Raw genomic sequence first — 17,976 nt, 5'->3', positions numbered from 1 at the left:
TAAAATTAATGTTTTTTTATCTAACTAATTTACAACAATTCTTACTCTTTACGTGTCGATAAAAATAAATTTTAAGCAACATATGAAAATATTTTATTAAGTATCGCTGTTGATGCCACCGTAAATGATTTGTATTTCAGTAAAGCCAAAGAGAGCTATAGATTTTTTTTTGATTTTTTTGCAAAATTAGCTACTTACAAATGTGAAGGGAAGATGGCGCTACAACAGTAGACAACGCGTAAAAATATCAAAATGGCTGTTTCGTGCAAAGTAATTTTGATTTCATGTATCTTTCTAACTTTGGGAATAATACTGTAATTTTTTTTTACAAGTATAAGTTTAGTTGTTGGTTTTCGTTTTGACCAAAATTAACTGCCGTGACTAATTTGCAAATCCTTTTTTATAAGTAACACGTATACACACACCCCGAGACACATCTCTTACTGTCCCCCTTAGAGCGAAATTGACTTATACTTTGTACTTCAAAACTCTGATACAAACAATTTCTACAACTAAATTATGATCTTAAAAATGAATGTTTTTTTTGGTTCATTTTTGATGAATGGAAGTTGTAATATCTTATGAGCGATAGTAGAGACGTATGAATCAACATGTCGACCTTACTGTATCTGCTATATCCAGTGCTGACGAGGCCTTCAGTTTAATACCACGGCTCATCGAATCAGGAGTTCGAGTCCTTTCGGTGGGCTCATCAGATAGCCCGATGTAGCTTTGGTATAAGAAAACATACACACACAAACACACACGACAGATATACGAAACTACCTAATATCATCTACAGCCCGGCATGGAAAACAAAAACTGTAAAGGAAAGTCAACCAAATATTTTTCGGGATACTACGGGATCAGGATACTATATTACTAGGTATGCGAACTCACACGGGTAGAGGCCCCGGCATGGCCAGTTGGGTAGGGCGATCGACTCGCAATCTGAGGGTCGCAGATTCGAATCCCCGTCGCACCAAACATGCTCGCCTTTTCAGCCGTAGGGGCGTTATATTGTAAAGGTCAATTCCACTATTCGTTGATAAAAGAGTAGCCCAAGAGTTGGAGGTGAGTGGTGATGCCTTCCATCTAGTCTTACACCGCTAAATTAAGGACGGCTAGCGCAGATAGCCCTCGTGTAGCTTTGCGCGAAATAGAAAAAACAAACAAAAAACTTAACATCATCAATTTCGTGCACAACAGGTTTCGATTTTCTTTATGTCAATACACACTGAAAACATGGAATAAAGTTAATAACACTGAAAATCTATACTATACACATGCATTAAAAATACAAAACAAAATGTTTATGAATATCATTGATTTCATAGTTTACAGGCATACGAAGAAATCGTTTTGCTAGGTGATGGAATATATTATTTTACTAAAGAATATTTCCAATTCTATCCCAACCGTAATGTTTGTTTGGAATTTCGCGCAAAGCTACACGAGGGCTATCTGCGCTAGCCGTACGTAATTTAGCAGTGTAAGACAAGAAACAAGGCAACTAGTCATCACCACCCATCGCTAACTCTTGGGCTACTTCTTTACCAACGAATAGTGAGATTGACTGAAACATCATAACGCCCTCACGGCTGAAAGGGCGAGGATGTTTGGCGCGTTGGGAATTCGAACCCGCAACCCTCAGATTACGAGTTGAACGCCTTAACCCACCTGACCATGCCGGGCCTTATCCGTAATGTGTCGAACAGAACATTTAAAACAGATAATGGTTTTGATCACAGAATTATCAACCAAGCCAGTCGCGTAATTACAAAAGACAGATTCCCTCCCACACACACATAAAAAAAGTAATTAGGCCTCCTACGTTTATTTCCCGATAATTGTAATTATGATTCTAGCTGGTTTATAATCATTAGCGTAGCAGAATAGTGTAACCACCCTTCAGTTCAAACTTGTTGGCAATTATTCAGTTTGTCAGACCCTTTGGTTCCCCTCTTAGCTCGCCCCCATGTAACTGCAGAGGAAATTGTGAGGATAAACTTAAGCCTGTCTATCAAGCATAGCTTGTTTCTAACAAATAGGCGCTTAGTTTTGTTACTGAGTAGTTTTTAATCAGTTTGAAATTTTATGGGGCCACATAAGTTGCTTTCACATTAATTATTTAGACAGAAATGACACGTGACATTTGGGAGGCGGCATGTATTAAAACAAAACTACGAAAACTCCCTCTAGGGGGCATCTCTCTCCCCCTAGTCGATGCGGGAGTCTCTCTCTGAGAAACGTGTGTTTAGACCAAGTGCACGTGGCATGATTGTGCACGCCACACTCCAGCAGTCAGACCTTCCTCGTTGGTTCGTCTTGGCTCGCTTAAACTGAGACCAATCACAATTTTCTTCGTCTGGCAGCAGATTGGCTGGATTCCAATGGCACGTGCAATACGTGCTAGCTTTGGTTTGCTAGATTATAGTTCACAGTTTGGAACAAACTAAAAGGCGCATGCACGTTAGACCAGTGTAAATCCAATCTTTGGCATTCCAGCTCTGTGTAAATTCTAGCACGCGACTCTAGCTCGCAGGGCCAGGCTCGTGCCTCGTAACTGATGTCAGAAATATCTTGCCACCATCTGATCGGCCCTATAAGCTAGCTTATATCAATTACGTCACTGCAGTATCATTCAAATGCTACAAAATTGGAAAATAACTGTAAGATTTAACACGTTCTCTTAAGTTCTGCAAACTTTATTTTTCTAAAATGGAAAGCGAAGATCTGAACGTGGATACAAGAAGGCAGGAGAACAAACGTGTAAGTATACAATATTAATTTTTAACAAGGGTGGGGGTTCATTAGCTCTATAGAATACAATAAAAAGGAGTTGTTTTTCATACACTGTTACTGATTTCTTGTCAGTGTCACTGGCCTTTCAGGATCCGTAACAACATTTCATCAACTGCATTCTTATGAAAGCTGAGCGGATCAGTATTGGTTATAAGGTATATATGACAAAATGTAGGGGGAGAAATGAAACCAAATTTCACAATTTTGACGCTCGTATTAAAGACCTAGACATTTTTAAACTATCTTGTCTCTTATTACCTATATGCACGTATACTGTGACGGCAATGCCTCTGTTTTGTGTTATTTTGTGTTAATCTTGCAGGCTTATTTATGTGGTAGAATCAGTTGTTCCATTGTTTTATTCCTTTCAAATGAAATAAATAAAGGGTCTTTCGCATCTTTTCGGCTTAGCGGGTCAGTTTATTTAGATGAGGTCTTTAAAACTGTCACTGTATTGTATGCTAGAAGAAATATTGGTCTAGAATAAAGATGAGTGTGAGATATTTTACCCCAAGAATGTCTTAATTATCCGAAACGCGAAAACCGCGTTATTAACGCATTACACAGCAACGCGACTTCTTCGACGTGATCTAATGGAACTCATTAGTACGCCTTCATTTGAGATGAATTTTTTTAAGTTTATAAAATGATTTTAACCACCTGCAGATCCGTATACGCAATTCATTTTTTATAAAATAGCAGCCAGAATAGGGAGGCCAATTCGATAATAAGTGAATAGATGAACTCGGACGTGGATAGAGTTCATGGGTTTTGGTTGTTGTGTTTTAAATTATGTTCCGCTCTTGTTTAGCTTACGATTGTTTTGTTTATTTACTGAATAAACTTTTGCAGCTATTTACTGAAATTATAAATTTATTACCTTAAAGAAATTTTAGTCGTGTTAGTTTTCGTTTTATTTCATTATCAGTTTCCACGAACTGACAAAACAATAGCGGGAAAAGACTTTAAAACCAGTTCTAACTTTAAGAGGAAAAAATCAAAATAGCTTAGTACACATCATACTGTCTTTATATTATTTAATTTATGGGTAGAGATAAAGAAATTCTAAACAACGATGGTGTAAAATAAACGTTCATTCTGTCAACGTTTACGTAGAAATAAATATAAAAAAAGCCATTACAGTTCTTTCAAGTAATTTATAGTCCTCTTTAAACCCCCTGGTGTTAAATAATTCTAAACGAAGGGGAAGGGTGGCTAATAAAGAAATATTCTTACCTGTGTTTCGCTATAGTCGTTACTACTAGTCATTAAACATAGCCTTTAATTTTACAATACTGTCATTCTTATCTCGTGGTAGGCCCTCGTAATCTGAGGGTCGGAGGTTCGAATTCCCGTCGTACCAAACACGCTCGCCATTTCAGCCGTGGAAGCGATTTAATGTGACGGTGAATCCCACTATTCGTTGGAAAAATAGTAGCCTGAGAGTTGGCGGTGGGTGGTGATAACTAGCTGCCTTCCCTCTAGTCTTACACTGCTAAATTAGGGACGGCTAGCGCAGATAGCCCTCGTGTAGCTTTGTGCGAAATTCCAAAAACAAACAAACTTGTCTCGTGGGCAGATTATAAATTCCAGGTCGGATAAAGTTTTTCGATGCAGGATAGAGTTATATAAAGGTTTAAAAAACCTTATTTTAAGTATAACAATGAATCGTTGTCCTGACACTGAAAGATAATAAAACGACGTTTGTTTTATTTATATATTTTTTGTTTTGTTTCTGAAATCAAGCAGTGGGAGCTTACAGGGGCAAAGTAGCTTAAAGGGAGGAACAAGGTATACATTAATATGTACATTTAGTATTATATTCCAATAAGAAACTGTGTGTATACTCAACCTGGAGGATTTATTAGTAACTAATAATAGTTTAGTTTGTGTCTTATTTTTTAACAAAATAAAACTGTAATATGTTTTAATACGAATACTAAAAAGTGTGTCCTACTATATCGGCTACACAACCTGGTGGGATTTTTAATAACTAATATTAGTTTGGTCTACGTTTACTTTTTCTTAACGGTCTCCCGCTGGAACAGCAGTAAGTCTTTGGATTTACAAAGCTAAAGTCAGGGGTTCGATTCCCCTCGGTCGACACAGCAGATATCCCGATGTAGCTTTGCTATAAGAACACACACGCACGCACGCACTTTTTTGAAGAAATAAGGCAAAAGTATATGTTGATATGTGAACTTAAAAACTGTATTCTAATAACATAGTATGCATGTTATTTATACTTAACCTGGTATAACATAGTATGCATGCTATTTATACGTAACATGGTATAACATAGTATGCATGCTATTTATACGTAACCTGGTATAACATAGTATGTATGTTATTTATACTTAACCTGGTATAACATAGTATGCATGCTATTTATACTTAACCTGGTATAACATAGTATGCATGCTATTTATACGTAACCTGGTATAACATAGTATGCATGCTATTTATACGTAACCTGGTATAACATAGTATGTATGTTATTTTATGTAACCTGGTATAACATGGTATGCATGCTATTTATGCGTAACCTGGTATAACATGGTGTGTATGTTATTTATGCTTAACCTGGTATAACATAAGTTGTGCGTGCTTATTTATACTTAACCAGGATTATAACATGGTATGCGTGTTATTTATGCCTTAACCTGGTATAACATAGTATGCGTGCTATTTATACTTAACCTGGTGTAAACATGGTATGCATGCTATTTATGTAACCTGGTATAACATAGTATGCGTGCTATTTATACGTAACCTGGTATAACATGGTGTGCAATGTTGTTTATGCTTAACCTGGTTATAACATAGGTATGCGTGCTATTTATGCGTAACCTGGTATAACATGGTATGCATGCTATTTATACGTGACATGGTATAACATAGGTGTGCATGTTATATATATACTTAACCTGGTATAACAGAGTATGCATGTTGTTTATGCTTAACCTGGTTGTGACATGGTATGCGTGCTATTTATGCTTAACCTGGTTAATGACATGGTATGCGTGCTATTTATGCTTAACCTGGTTATAACATAGTGTGCGTGTTGTTTATCTTAACCTGGTTATGACATGGTATGCATGCTATTTATACTTAACCTGGTGTAACATGGTATGCATGCTGTTTATATATAACCTGGTGTATAACATGGTATGCATGCTATTTATGCGTAAAAACGTGGTATAAACATGGTATGCATGCTATTTATGCGTAACCTGGTATAACATGGTGTATGTGTTTATTTATGCTTAACCTGGTATAACATAGTGTGCGTGCTATTTATGCGTAACCTGGTATAACATAGTATGCATGCTATTTATGCGTAACATGGTATAACATGGTATGCATGTTATGTATGCTTAACCTGGTATAACAGGTAATGCATGTTATTTGTGCTTAACCTGGTATAACAGATTGTGCAGTGCTATTTATGCTTAACCTGGTATAACATGGTATGCGTGTTATTTATTAACCAGTTATAACATGGTATGCGTGCTATTTATACGTAAATATGATGGTATAACATAGTATGCATGTTATATATATACTTAACCTGGTTATAACAGGTATGCATGCTATTTATGCTTAACCTGGTATATAACATAGTATGCGTGCTATTTATACTTAACCTGGTATAATATGGTATGCGTGATGTTTATGCTTAACCTGGTATAACATGGTATGCGTGCTATTTATGCTTAACCTGGTATAACATGGTATGCGTGCTATTTATGCTTAACCTGGTTATAACATGGTATGCATGTTATTTATACTTAACCTGGTTATAACATAGTATGCGTACTGTTTATACTTAACCTGGTATAACATAAGTATGCATGTTATTTATGCTTAACCTGGTTATAACATAGTATGCATGTTGTTTATACTTAACCTGGTTATAACATGGTATGCGTGTTATTTTATACTTAACCTGGTGTAAACATGGGTATGCGTGCTATTTATACTTAACCTGGTATAACATGGTATGCATGATGATATTTATAACTTAACCTGGTGTAACATGGTATGCGTGCTATTTATACATAACCTGGTATAACATAGTATGCATGTTATTTATGCTTAACCTGGTTATAATATAATGTATGCGTGTTGTTTATGTAACCTGGTATAACATAGTATGCATGCTATTTATGCTTAACCTGGTTATATTTAACATGGTATGCGTGTTATTTATGCTTAACCTGGTATAACATGGTATGCATGCTATTTATACTTAACCTGGTATAACATGGTATGCATGTTATTTATACTTAACCAGTTATAACATGGTATGCGTGCTATTTATGCGTAACATGGTTATAACATAGTATGCATGTTATATATACTTAACCTGGTATAACAGAGTATGCGTGCTATTTATACTTAACCTGGTGAACATAACATGGTATGCATGCTATTTATACTTAACCAGATTATAACATGGTATGCATGCTATTTATAGTTAACCTGGTATAACATAGTATGCATGCTATTTATGCTTAACCTGGTGTATAACATGGGTATGCATGCTATTTATACTTAACCTGGTATAATATATATTAATGCATGATGTTTATACTTAACCTGGTATAACATGGTATGCATGCTATTTATACTTAACCTGGGTTATAACATGGTATGCGTACTATTTATACTTAACCTGGTATAACATAGTATGCATGTTATTTATGCTTAACCTGGTATAACATAGTATGCGTACTATTTATCATAACCTGGTATAACATAGTATGCATGTTATTTATGCTTAACCTGGTATAACATAGTATGCATGTTATTTATATGTAACCTGGTATAACATGGTATGCGTGTTATTTACTTAACCTGGTATAACATGGTATGCATGCTATTTATACTTAACCTGGTATAAAACATGGTATGCGTGCTATTTATACTTAACCTGGTATAATATGGTATGCATGTTGTTTATACTTAACCTGGTTATAACATGGTATGCGTGCTATTTATACTTAACCTGGTATAACATGGTGTGCGTGCTATTTATACTTAACCTGGTTATAACGTAATTTATGCTATGCTGTTTATACTTAACCTGGTATGAAACATGGTGTGCATGCTATTTATACTTTAACCTGGTATAACATGGTGCGCGTGCTGGTTATACTTGACCTGGTTATAACATGGTGCGCGTGCTATTTATAATTAACCTGGTTATAACATGGTGCGCGTGCTGTTTATGCTTAACCTGGTATAACATGGTGTGCGTGTTGTTTATGCTTAACCTGGTTATGACATGGTGCGCGTGCTATTTATGCTTAACCTGGTATAAAACATAGTGCGCGTGCTATTTATACTTAACCTGGTTATAAACATGGTGCGCGTGCTATTTATACTATAACCTGGGATAACATGGTGCGCGTGCTGTTTATGCTTAACCTGGTTATAACATGGTGCGCGTGCTGTTTATGCTTAACCTGGTTATAACATGGTGCGCGTACTTTGTTTATGCTTAACCTGGTTATAACATGGTATGCGTGTTGTTTATGCTTAACCTGGTATAACATGGTATGCATGTTATTTATACTTAACCTGGTATAACATGGGTATGCATGCTATTTATACTTAACCTGGTATAACGTAGTATGCATGCTATTTATACTTAACCTGGTATAACATAGTATGCATGCTATTTATACTTAACCTGGTATAACGTAGTATGCATGCTATTTATACTTAACCTGGTATAACATAGTATGCATGCTATTTATACTTAACCTGGTATAACATAGTATGCATGCTATTTATACTTAACCTGGTATAACATAGTATGCATGCTATTTATACTTAACCTGGTATAACATAGTATGCATGCTATTTATACTTAACCAGGTAGGCTTATTCATAACTAATAAGAGTTTGTTTTCCAGAATTAGATGAAACTAATTTTAAGTATAAATAATTATTTAAGTAACCCGTGTGGCCCGACATGGCCAGGTGATTAAGGCGTTCGATTCGTAATCCAAGGGTCGCGGGTTCGAATTCCCGTCATACCAAACATGCTCACTCTTTCTGCCGTGGGATCATTATAATGTGACGGTCACTCCCCCTATTCGTTGGTAAAAGAGTACTCCAAGAATTGACAGTAAGTGGTGATGATTAGCTGCCTTCCCTCTAGTCTTACTCGGAAAAATTAGGGACGGCCAGCGCAGATAGCCCTCGTGTAGTTTTGTTCGAAATTCAAACCAATCTGTGTATGAAAAACCACGACATAAGAAACACAGGATATAAATGCCTTCTAGTGTTACTTAAAACATATTTATGTTTCTAAACTCATTTATGTTTCTAACTTTGCTTTTCTTATTAGACACAAAGCAACACGATAGTTTATCTGTGCTTTTCCCACCACCGGTATTTAAACCAGGTTTTGAACGTTATGATCACAATGAACAAGAGTGTAGTGGGTTACGTCTTTTACATTTTTATTATATTGAGGCGTCTGTTATTTATTTATTATTAGGCAGAAAGTTACGAAATTGGCTTTTCTATGCTGTACTCGCACTGGTATCGAAAACCGAATTTTTAGCTTTATAAGTACGCAGACTTCTCGCTGAGTCATCGAGGGAAGAGGGGAGGGCTGAGGTTTTGTTTCGTGACTGGGCTACATATTTGTTCATAAATTTTGTTCTTGTTTTTTTTAACTGGACAAATGTATCTGTCAGTGTGTAATTTCTTAGTTTTGTTATATTGTTCATGTAATTCAACACCGCCAGATGTCAGTTGTTGTTAAAATCGCCCTGCTTTGTTGAAATCGTTTACCCATTGTTTTGTTTGGAAACAATTGCTCTATCATTCTCTTACAAAACAAGTCTTAACTACTGTTCATTAGGCAGAGCATATGACAATGGGAGAAACGGAACGAAAAGACCAGGGAAACAAGTGATTAAAAAATACAACCAGCAACACATAGGTATGCGAATTGAGACGTGGCTTGGTGTTCATAACATGAAAGAAAACGAACTATTTATTATCGTGAACAAAAGAATGACCTTGTGTCAGGAGTTAAAGCCATTCAAAGAAAAGATCGATTTGGCAAATATTCAGATGCCATTTGCGTTTATGTGGAGGCACACAAATTCACTCGTGCCCTCGTCTGACAAGAGAAAATGGGCGTGACCCATGCTTAAGCAATAACTTATTCTTCGTAAATACTTCTTGTCTAACTGCTTCTATAACGAAAGTAACGTGCCGAGGAAATGTACGAAACGCTACGCAGTTCCTATTTTTAAAAACAGAGCGCTCTGTCCACGACAGTGATCAAACATCGAACACTAGCGTTATGAGCCCTCCTGCTTACTCGTGAATCAGCAGTTGGAGGAAAGGAGCTAACATTGAATTAGAATAACATATCATTGTTAAATATCATATTAAAAGACAAAATTAATATTATATTCTTAATTCAGAAAAAAAGACAAACTTTGCCCTGTTAATTATTGGAAATTTCTAAATTATGAAATAATGCGCATGATACGAAATAGACAGATTAAGCTTGTTATGTAGGTTTTTTTTTCTAAAATATTTATCGGTAGCTTTCAATGAAACAAATCTAAATCCTACGTACGTTCTGGTTTGATGTGATACGTTGCTTTGTCTCATTCAAGAGAAAATGAACTCAGTACTGGGCAGTTTTAGCAGTATTTACGTACTAAACAATCAAGTGGAGGGGAACATTCAAACTTATCTGTGGCTATGAACAAGTGGAGGGGAACGTTCAAACTTATCTGTGGCTGTAAACAAGCGGAGGGGAACATTCAAACTTATCTGTGGCTGTGAACAAGTGGAGAATCAGTGCCCCCTATTGAGCGCCAATTAAAGTTGGTAGCCATTGAATTATGTGTAACATATTCAGTTTCATCTCATCTTTCCAGTCTGGTACTTACGTCATACACTACGAATGTAAAGAAGTTAACTCTCACTGAGCATGCTCAGTGGCCACTACTGGTATATGAAATGCTTAACCCGGTTGCTCTGTTTGGAGTGATGCTAGTTAAAAAAACCACTGCTGTTTTCAACTGTTTCATTTCTCAGTTCTCTCTGGAAAGTTTAGAAGGTCATTGCTATACAGAGCCTAGTCTGTTGCTAAGACTAGTTTAATATTAATAACATTTTTGTAGTTATCAAAAATCAGAAGAGATTTCTAATATTACAAAGAGTTGTTTTATTAGCGATAAGTTAGACAATGGGCTATCCGCGCTCTGCCCACCGCGTGGATTTAAATCTGTATAAAGCTGTATACTCGCCCTCTGAGTCAGTTGATTTTAGAAGTATTTTGTCTCTCTTAACAAACGAATATTAAAGGAGTCTTTAATGTGGTTTTTACTATTAATGTTTTTATGCCAAATGTTTTTATCAACAAATTTGATTCACTTACGAACTAAATGAAATCGAACTAAAAACAGTTAAAACATAGTTTTAAATGTGTGTATACAACGAGCTAATGATTCTCGTTGACGAAAGACTGTGTTTCATGGATTACAGGTTTCGAAACCGTTGATGGAAAAGCGACGCCGAGCAAGAATAAACCAAAGTTTATCGGAGATGAAGAACTTGCTATTGGACGCTATCAGATCTGACGTAAGCTTAATAACTTGATTTGTAAATGTATGTAATTATTGGTCATACGATAGGGCATTGGATCTCTACGTTTGCGAGTCGCCTTCGAATCCGTGCGATACCGCAAAATATTATCTGCACTTTAAGCTGTGGATGCGTTAAAAGAGTGACAGTCAATCCATTAGCAAGGAATGGGTAGAAGAGGGTAGTATGGTGTTGAGTGGCTGCCTTTCGTTTAATCAGTATTTCATGATTAGAGACCATGGTAGATAGCCTTACCAGCTTTGCCAAAAATATAAATTTTCTTTAGCTGATTAAAAAATAAAAAAACAAGTTATCAAAAGTTCTAGTTTCTAAGCAACGAAACTGTAAGTTATATTTTGTTCATGAATGTTCTCTCTATGAAATTAAAAGTTTTACGCATTATCGTTTCGAAATACTAATTAGACAACTTGTTATATCGGTGTAATAGTTCATATAGTTTGATTTCTGTCACCTGGTACAATTCAGAATTCACCTACAAATCCATCATTTCGTTTGATAGTACCGAAATAGAGCATGTATTTGTTTAATCAATAGGTTTGATAATAGTGACTATAAATTGCTGTTATATAATCAATAGTTTTGATAGTACTTGAATAAAACTAGAAGTTTTATAACCAGTAAGTTGATAGCAACGAACTAGAATTTAGAGTTGTTTTATTGTTAAGTTGTTACTAGTTGAGTAAAACGTAGATTTGTGTAATAAGTAGGTTGCTAATGTTGGATAACTAGAATTTAGAGTTGTTTTATTGTTAAGTTGTTGCTAGTTGAGTAAAACGTAGATTTGTGTAATAAGTAGGTTGCTAATGTTGGATAACTAGAATTTAGAGTTGTTTTATTGTTAAGTTGTCACTAGTTGAGTAAAAGGTAGATTTGTGTAATAAGTAGGTTGCTAATGTTGGATAACTAGAATTTAGAGTTGTTTTATTGTTAAGTTGTTGCTAGTTGAGTAAAACGTAGATTTGTGTAATAAGTTGGTTGCTAATGTTGGATAACTAGAATTTAGAGTTGTTTTATTGTTAAGTTGTTACTAGTTGAGTAAAAGGTAGATTTGTGTAATAAGTAGGTTGCTAATGTTGGATAACTAGAATTTAGAGTTGTTTTATTGTTAAGTTGTTACTAGTTGAGTAAAAGGTAGATTTGTGTAATAAGTAGGTTGCTAATGTTGGATAACTAGAATTTAGAGTTGTTTTATTGTTAAGTTGTTACTAGTTGAGTAAAAGGTAGATTTGTGTAATAAGTAGGTTGCTAATGTTGGATAACTAGAATTTAGAGTTGTTTTATTGTTAAGTTGTTACTAGTTGAGTAAAACGTAGATTTGTGTAATAAGTAGGTTGCTAATGTTGGATTACACTTTAAACTTTTATAATTAGTAAGTTGCTGGGATTGGATTCAATGTTTTAGTTGTGTAGTCAGTAGGTTGTTAGGTTTGTTTGTTTTGAATTTCGCGCAAAGCTACGCGAGGGCTATCTACGTTAGCCTTTCCCAATTTAGCATTGTAAGACTAAAGGGAAGGAAGTTAGTCATCACTACCCACTGCAGGCTCTTGGGCTACTTTTTTTACTAATGAATAGTGGGATTGACCGTCATATTATAACGCTCACACGACTGAAATGGCGAGCATGTTTGGTGCGACGGTGACTCAAACCTGCGACCCTCAGATTAGGCGTCGAACGCTTTAACCCACCTGGCCGTGACGGGCCATAGGTTGCTAGGACTGGATCCAATGTTTTAGTTCTGTAATCAGTTGGCTTGAGTTGTTTAATCAGTATAGCGGACTGAGGTGGAGTAAAACTCGATTATAATCAACAGGTTTGGTTGTATTAGAATAAACCGAAAAAAAATATTAGCGATCAGCTACGTAGCACTGAAATGTGAGTTCTGATATCAAAATCATTTTGCTGGGTAATACTCAACCATGAGTAGCTTAACTATCTGGCCATGCCAAGCCTCATACGAATGAGAAAAATAATATTAAAATCATTTTGCTGAGTGATACTTAACCATGAGTAGCTTAACCATCTGGCCACGCCAAGCCTCATACGAATGAGAAAAATAATATTAAAATCATTTTGCTGAGTGATACTTAACCAGGAGTAGCTTAACCATCTGGCCACGCCAAGCCTCATACGAATGAGAAAAATAATATTGAAATCATTTTGCTGGGTGATACTTAGCCAGGAGTAGCTTAACCATCTGGCCACGCCAAGCCTCATACGAATGAGAAAAATAATATTGAAATCATTTTGCTGGGTGATACTTAACCATGAGTAGCTTAACCATCTGGCCACGCCAAGCCTCATACGAATGAGAAAAATAATATTAAAATCATTTTGCTGGGTGATACTTAACCATGAGTAGCTTAACCATCTGGCCACGCCAAGCCTCATACGAATGAGAAAAATAATATCAAAATTATTTTGCTGGGTGATACTTAGCCAGGAGTAGCTTAACCATCTGGCCATGCCAAACCTCATACGAATGAGGAAAAATAATATTAAAATCATTTTGCTGGGTGATACTTAACCATGAGTAGCTTAACCATCTGGCCACATAAACCTCATACGAATGAGAGAAAAATAATATCAAAATTATTTTGCTGGGTGATACTTAACCAGGAGTAGCTTAACCATCTGGCCACGCCAAGCCTCATACGAATGAGAAAAATAATATCAAAATTATTTTGCTGGGTGATACTTAGCCAGGAGTAGCTTAACCATCTGGTCATGTCAAGCCTCAGACGAATGAGAAAAATAATATTAAAATTATTTTGCTGGGTGATACTTAACCAGGAGTAGCTTAACCATCTGGCCACGCCAAGCCTCATACGAATGAGAAAAATAATATCAAAATTATTTTGCTGGGTGATACTTAGCCAGGAGTAGCTTAACCATCTGGTCATGTCAAGCCTCAGACGAATGAGAAAATAATATTAAAATCATTTTGCTGGGTGATACTTAACCATGAGTAGCTTAACCATCTGGCCATGCCAAACCTCAGACGAATGAGAAAAATAATATTAAAATCATTTTGCTGGGTGATACTTAACCATGAGTAGCTTAACCATCTGGCCATGCCAAGCCTCATACGAATGAGAAAAATAATATCAAAATTATTTTGCTGGGTGATACTTAGCCAGGAGTAGCTTAACCATCTGGTCATGTCAAGCCTCTGACGAATGAGAAAAATAATATTAAAATCATTTTGCTGGGTGATACTTAACCATGAGTAGCTTAACCATCTGGCCACGCCAAACCTCATACGAATGAGAAAAATAATATTAAAATCATGTTGCTGGGTGATACTTAACCATGAGTAGCTTAACCATCTGGCCACGCCAAGCCTCATACGAATGAGAAAAATAATATCAAAATTATTTTGCTGGGTGATACTTAGCCAGGAGTAGCTTAACCATCTGGCCATGTCAAGCCTCAGACGAATGAGAAAAATAATATTAAAATCATTTTGCTGGGTGATACTTAACCATGAGTAGCTTAACCATCTGGCCACGCCAAGCCTCATACGAATGAGAAAAATAATATCAAAATTATTTTGCTGGGTGATACTTAGCCAGGAGTAGCTTAACCATCTGGTCATGTCAAGCCTCTGACGAATGAGAAAAATAATATTAAAATCATTTTGCTGGGTGATACTTAACCATGAGTAGCTTAACCATCTGGCCACGCCAAACCTCATACGAATGAGAAAAATAATATCAAAATTATTTTCCTGGGTGATACTTAGCCAGGAGTAGCTTAACCATCTGGTCATGTCAAGCCTCAGACGAATGAGAAAAATAATATTAAAATCATTTTGCTGGGTGATACTTAACCATGAGTAGCTTAACCATCTGGCCACGCCAAGCCTCATACGAATGAGAAAAATAATATCAAAATTATTTTGCTGGGTGATACTTAACCAGGAGTAGCTTAACCATCTGGCCATGCCAAGCCTCAGACGAATGAGAAAAATAATATTAAAATCATTTTGCTGAGTGATACTTAACCAGGAGTAGCTTAACCATCTGGCCATGTCAAGCCTCAGACGAATGAGAAAAATAATATTGAAATCATTTTGCTGGGTAATACTTTTCTGGAACGTGAAAAAATAATATGAGGGACGTATCAGTGATGTCGAGAAAATATTTTCTCGACCCAAAAGAGCCGTTTTTGCATGTATATTGAGGGACGTATGTTAGAGGACTATGGATGAGTTAATAACAGCCATCAGATGATAACCTCTTGCATGTCTTACTAATGATTCCAGTTCAACATTCATGATAGTTTAGTCTTATCCTTAAAACCTTTTATTTATCGTTTCAAGCATTGAATGTGTTTCAGCAATAGTTCGTAATGATTACTTCATTTGCTTATCTGGTTATTTTATATCACTTCCACAGAACCCAAGGCATTCCAAGTTAGAAAAAGCAGACATTTTGGAAATGACAGTGCGCCATCTACAAGAATTCCATCGACAGAGACGAACAGGTAAGTAACACTCGTAGTTAGAATTCGACATTTCCAAATCATAGTTGCATAATAAAATATTAAGCTTAAATGAACAAAAAAGCCTTAACGTAATTAAGGGCGAGTAATATTACACTTAAAAATATCACGTTTTTGCTAATTTTGCTCTTTTTAAGTAAATAATTAATACCATTCAGTGATGACTTATGCTATCATTTTTATGTAGCGACTCTGGTTAACGATTCTCAGCTGAGGAACAAGTTTCTCCTCGGGTTTGAGGAGTGCGTTCGCGAGGTAGGGCTCTATCTAAAGAAGCAAGATGGCGTGAAGGAGGACACTCGGCAGCGCCTTCTGCAACACCTGACAAAACGAGTACAAAACATTACAGAGACGGAGAACGAGGAGTCCGTTTCTCTAATCCGTACCTACAGCGCCACTACTCAGCACTGCGCGTCTTCTCGTTCCGACTCAACAGAATGCTGTTGCCACGTTAATAAAAGTCCAGATACGACTAACGGTTACGGTGAGCGACGTTCCAATAATTCCAGTGGCTGTGGGTGTTGTTCCGTTGGAGTTGCCGAATTTCATCTTGTTCCAAAACGCTTGTCGAACGGAGAACTGGCCTTGGTGTTACCCCAAAAAATAAGTACTGGTGCTGTCGGTTGCTTGGATAAGAAGTTATGCAGTGTTAGCACTCTTGGACTTACCCATTCGGACTCAGAATCATCAACGCTTCATCCGGAAGTGCCTTCTGCAGTTACTTCTTCTTGCAACGAAGCCGATTCCACCGTGATTGGCCCCACCCACAAGCACTTCAGCTCAGAAACACCGAGTCCCGTGTCGAGCGAAGCTTCCGATGTCAGCTCTGACGAATCAGTTGGGAGACCTCGCGAACCACGAGCTCATCCCGTGCATCCAGTGGATCACAGTTTCTTAGTTTCTCCTGGTGATCAATCTCCCTTTACGGATAATGTCTGGCGCCCTTGGTGAAATAAAAAAGACAAAAGAAACTCCGAATTCCTTTGTGTACAGATTTCCAAGACCGATGAACTCGGTGTTTTTCAGTGAAATATATATATATATATATATTACATTGAATAAAGGAGCATAGAATCTTACAACATATTTATTGTTTAAAAGACATTATCACTGTTTTTGTCATGTTTTTCTGTGTGAAAAACGAAACACCACCGGAACAGACACAAATAACTAGTGTCACGTACACGTCCTCCTGACGAATACCGATGTGTTTTGTTACGTACACGTTCTCCTGAAGCATACCGATGTACTTTGTTACGTACACGTTCTCCTGACAAATACCGAAGTATTTTGTTACGTACACGTTCTCCTGACGAATACCGATGTATTTTGTTACGTACACGTTCTCCTGACGAATACCGATGTATTTTGTTACGTACACGTTCTCCTGACGAATACCGATGTATTTTAATTTTATTGGCTGTTCTTACTAACTCATTCCCTTTCTATACGAACCGTCTTACATGAAACAGCTCAGCCGCGTGAGACAAAGTTGCATTTATCTGAAGCACCTTACAACAGTTTGGTGTGTTTTGAATTTCGCGCAAAGCTACACGAGGGCTATCTGCGTTAGCTGTCCCTAATTTCGTAGTGTAAGACTAGAGGGAAGGCAACTAGTCATCACCACCCACCGCCAATTCTTGGACTACTCTTTTACCAACGAATAGTGGAACTAATCGTCACATTAAGACACCTCCATGGCTGAAATGACAAGCATGTTTGATGCGACGGGGATTCGAACACGCGACCCTCAGATTCCGAGTCGAGTTCCTTAACCACCTCGCCATGCCGGACCCCTTACAACAGTGTAGTCGTGTGTGATAAAGCTGCATATATCTGTAGCACCTTACAACAGTGTAGTCGTGTGTAATAAAGCTACATATATCTGTAGCACCTTACAACAGTGTAGTCGTGTGTAATAAAGCTACATATATCTGTAGCACCTTACAACAGTGTAGTCGTGTGTGATAAAGTTACATATATCTGTAGCACCTTACAACAGTGTAGTCGTGTGTGA

General features: G+C 36.8%; 1 protein-coding gene across 2 annotated transcripts; it reads left to right on the top strand.

The window, feature by feature from the left end:
* The first annotated feature begins 2,261 nt into the window (after positions 1-2,261).
* LOC143227877 (uncharacterized) lies at positions 2,262-17,035 on the top strand. Of its 2 annotated transcripts, XM_076459227.1 has the most exons (4): positions 2,268-2,772; positions 11,338-11,433; positions 15,854-15,941; positions 16,147-17,035. In XM_076459227.1, the coding sequence occupies exons 1-4, from the start codon at positions 2,722-2,724 to the stop codon at positions 16,908-16,910; spliced, it is 999 nt and encodes a 332-aa protein (XP_076315342.1). In that variant the 5' UTR covers positions 2,268-2,721; the 3' UTR covers positions 16,911-17,035. The 2 variants fall into 2 exon arrangements, with proteins under 2 accessions (XP_076315343.1, XP_076315342.1); XM_076459228.1 differs by lacking the exon at positions 11,338-11,433 and having other exon boundaries at positions 2,262-2,772.
* Positions 17,036-17,976: the final 941 nt, after the last annotated feature.

This window comes from Tachypleus tridentatus, chromosome 10 (assembly GCF_004210375.1).
Source record: "Tachypleus tridentatus isolate NWPU-2018 chromosome 10, ASM421037v1, whole genome shotgun sequence".
Lineage (NCBI taxonomy): Eukaryota > Metazoa > Arthropoda > Merostomata > Xiphosura > Limulidae > Tachypleus > Tachypleus tridentatus.
Note: the sequence above shows the minus strand (reverse complement) of the source record. Positions and strands in the feature narration are given on the sequence as shown.

Excerpts from the sequence above, each read along its gene's own strand:
- LOC143227877 (XM_076459227.1), top strand. The coding sequence starts at position 2,722 with ATGGAAAGCGAAGATCTGAACGTGGATACAAGAAGGCAGGAGAACAAA. Across the intron at positions 11,434-15,853 it reads TGGACGCTATCAGATCTGAC|AACCCAAGGCATTCCAAGTT; the intron begins GTAAGCTTAATA and ends TCACTTCCACAG. Across the intron at positions 15,942-16,146 it reads CCATCGACAGAGACGAACAG|CGACTCTGGTTAACGATTCT; the intron begins GTAAGTAACACT and ends ATTTTTATGTAG.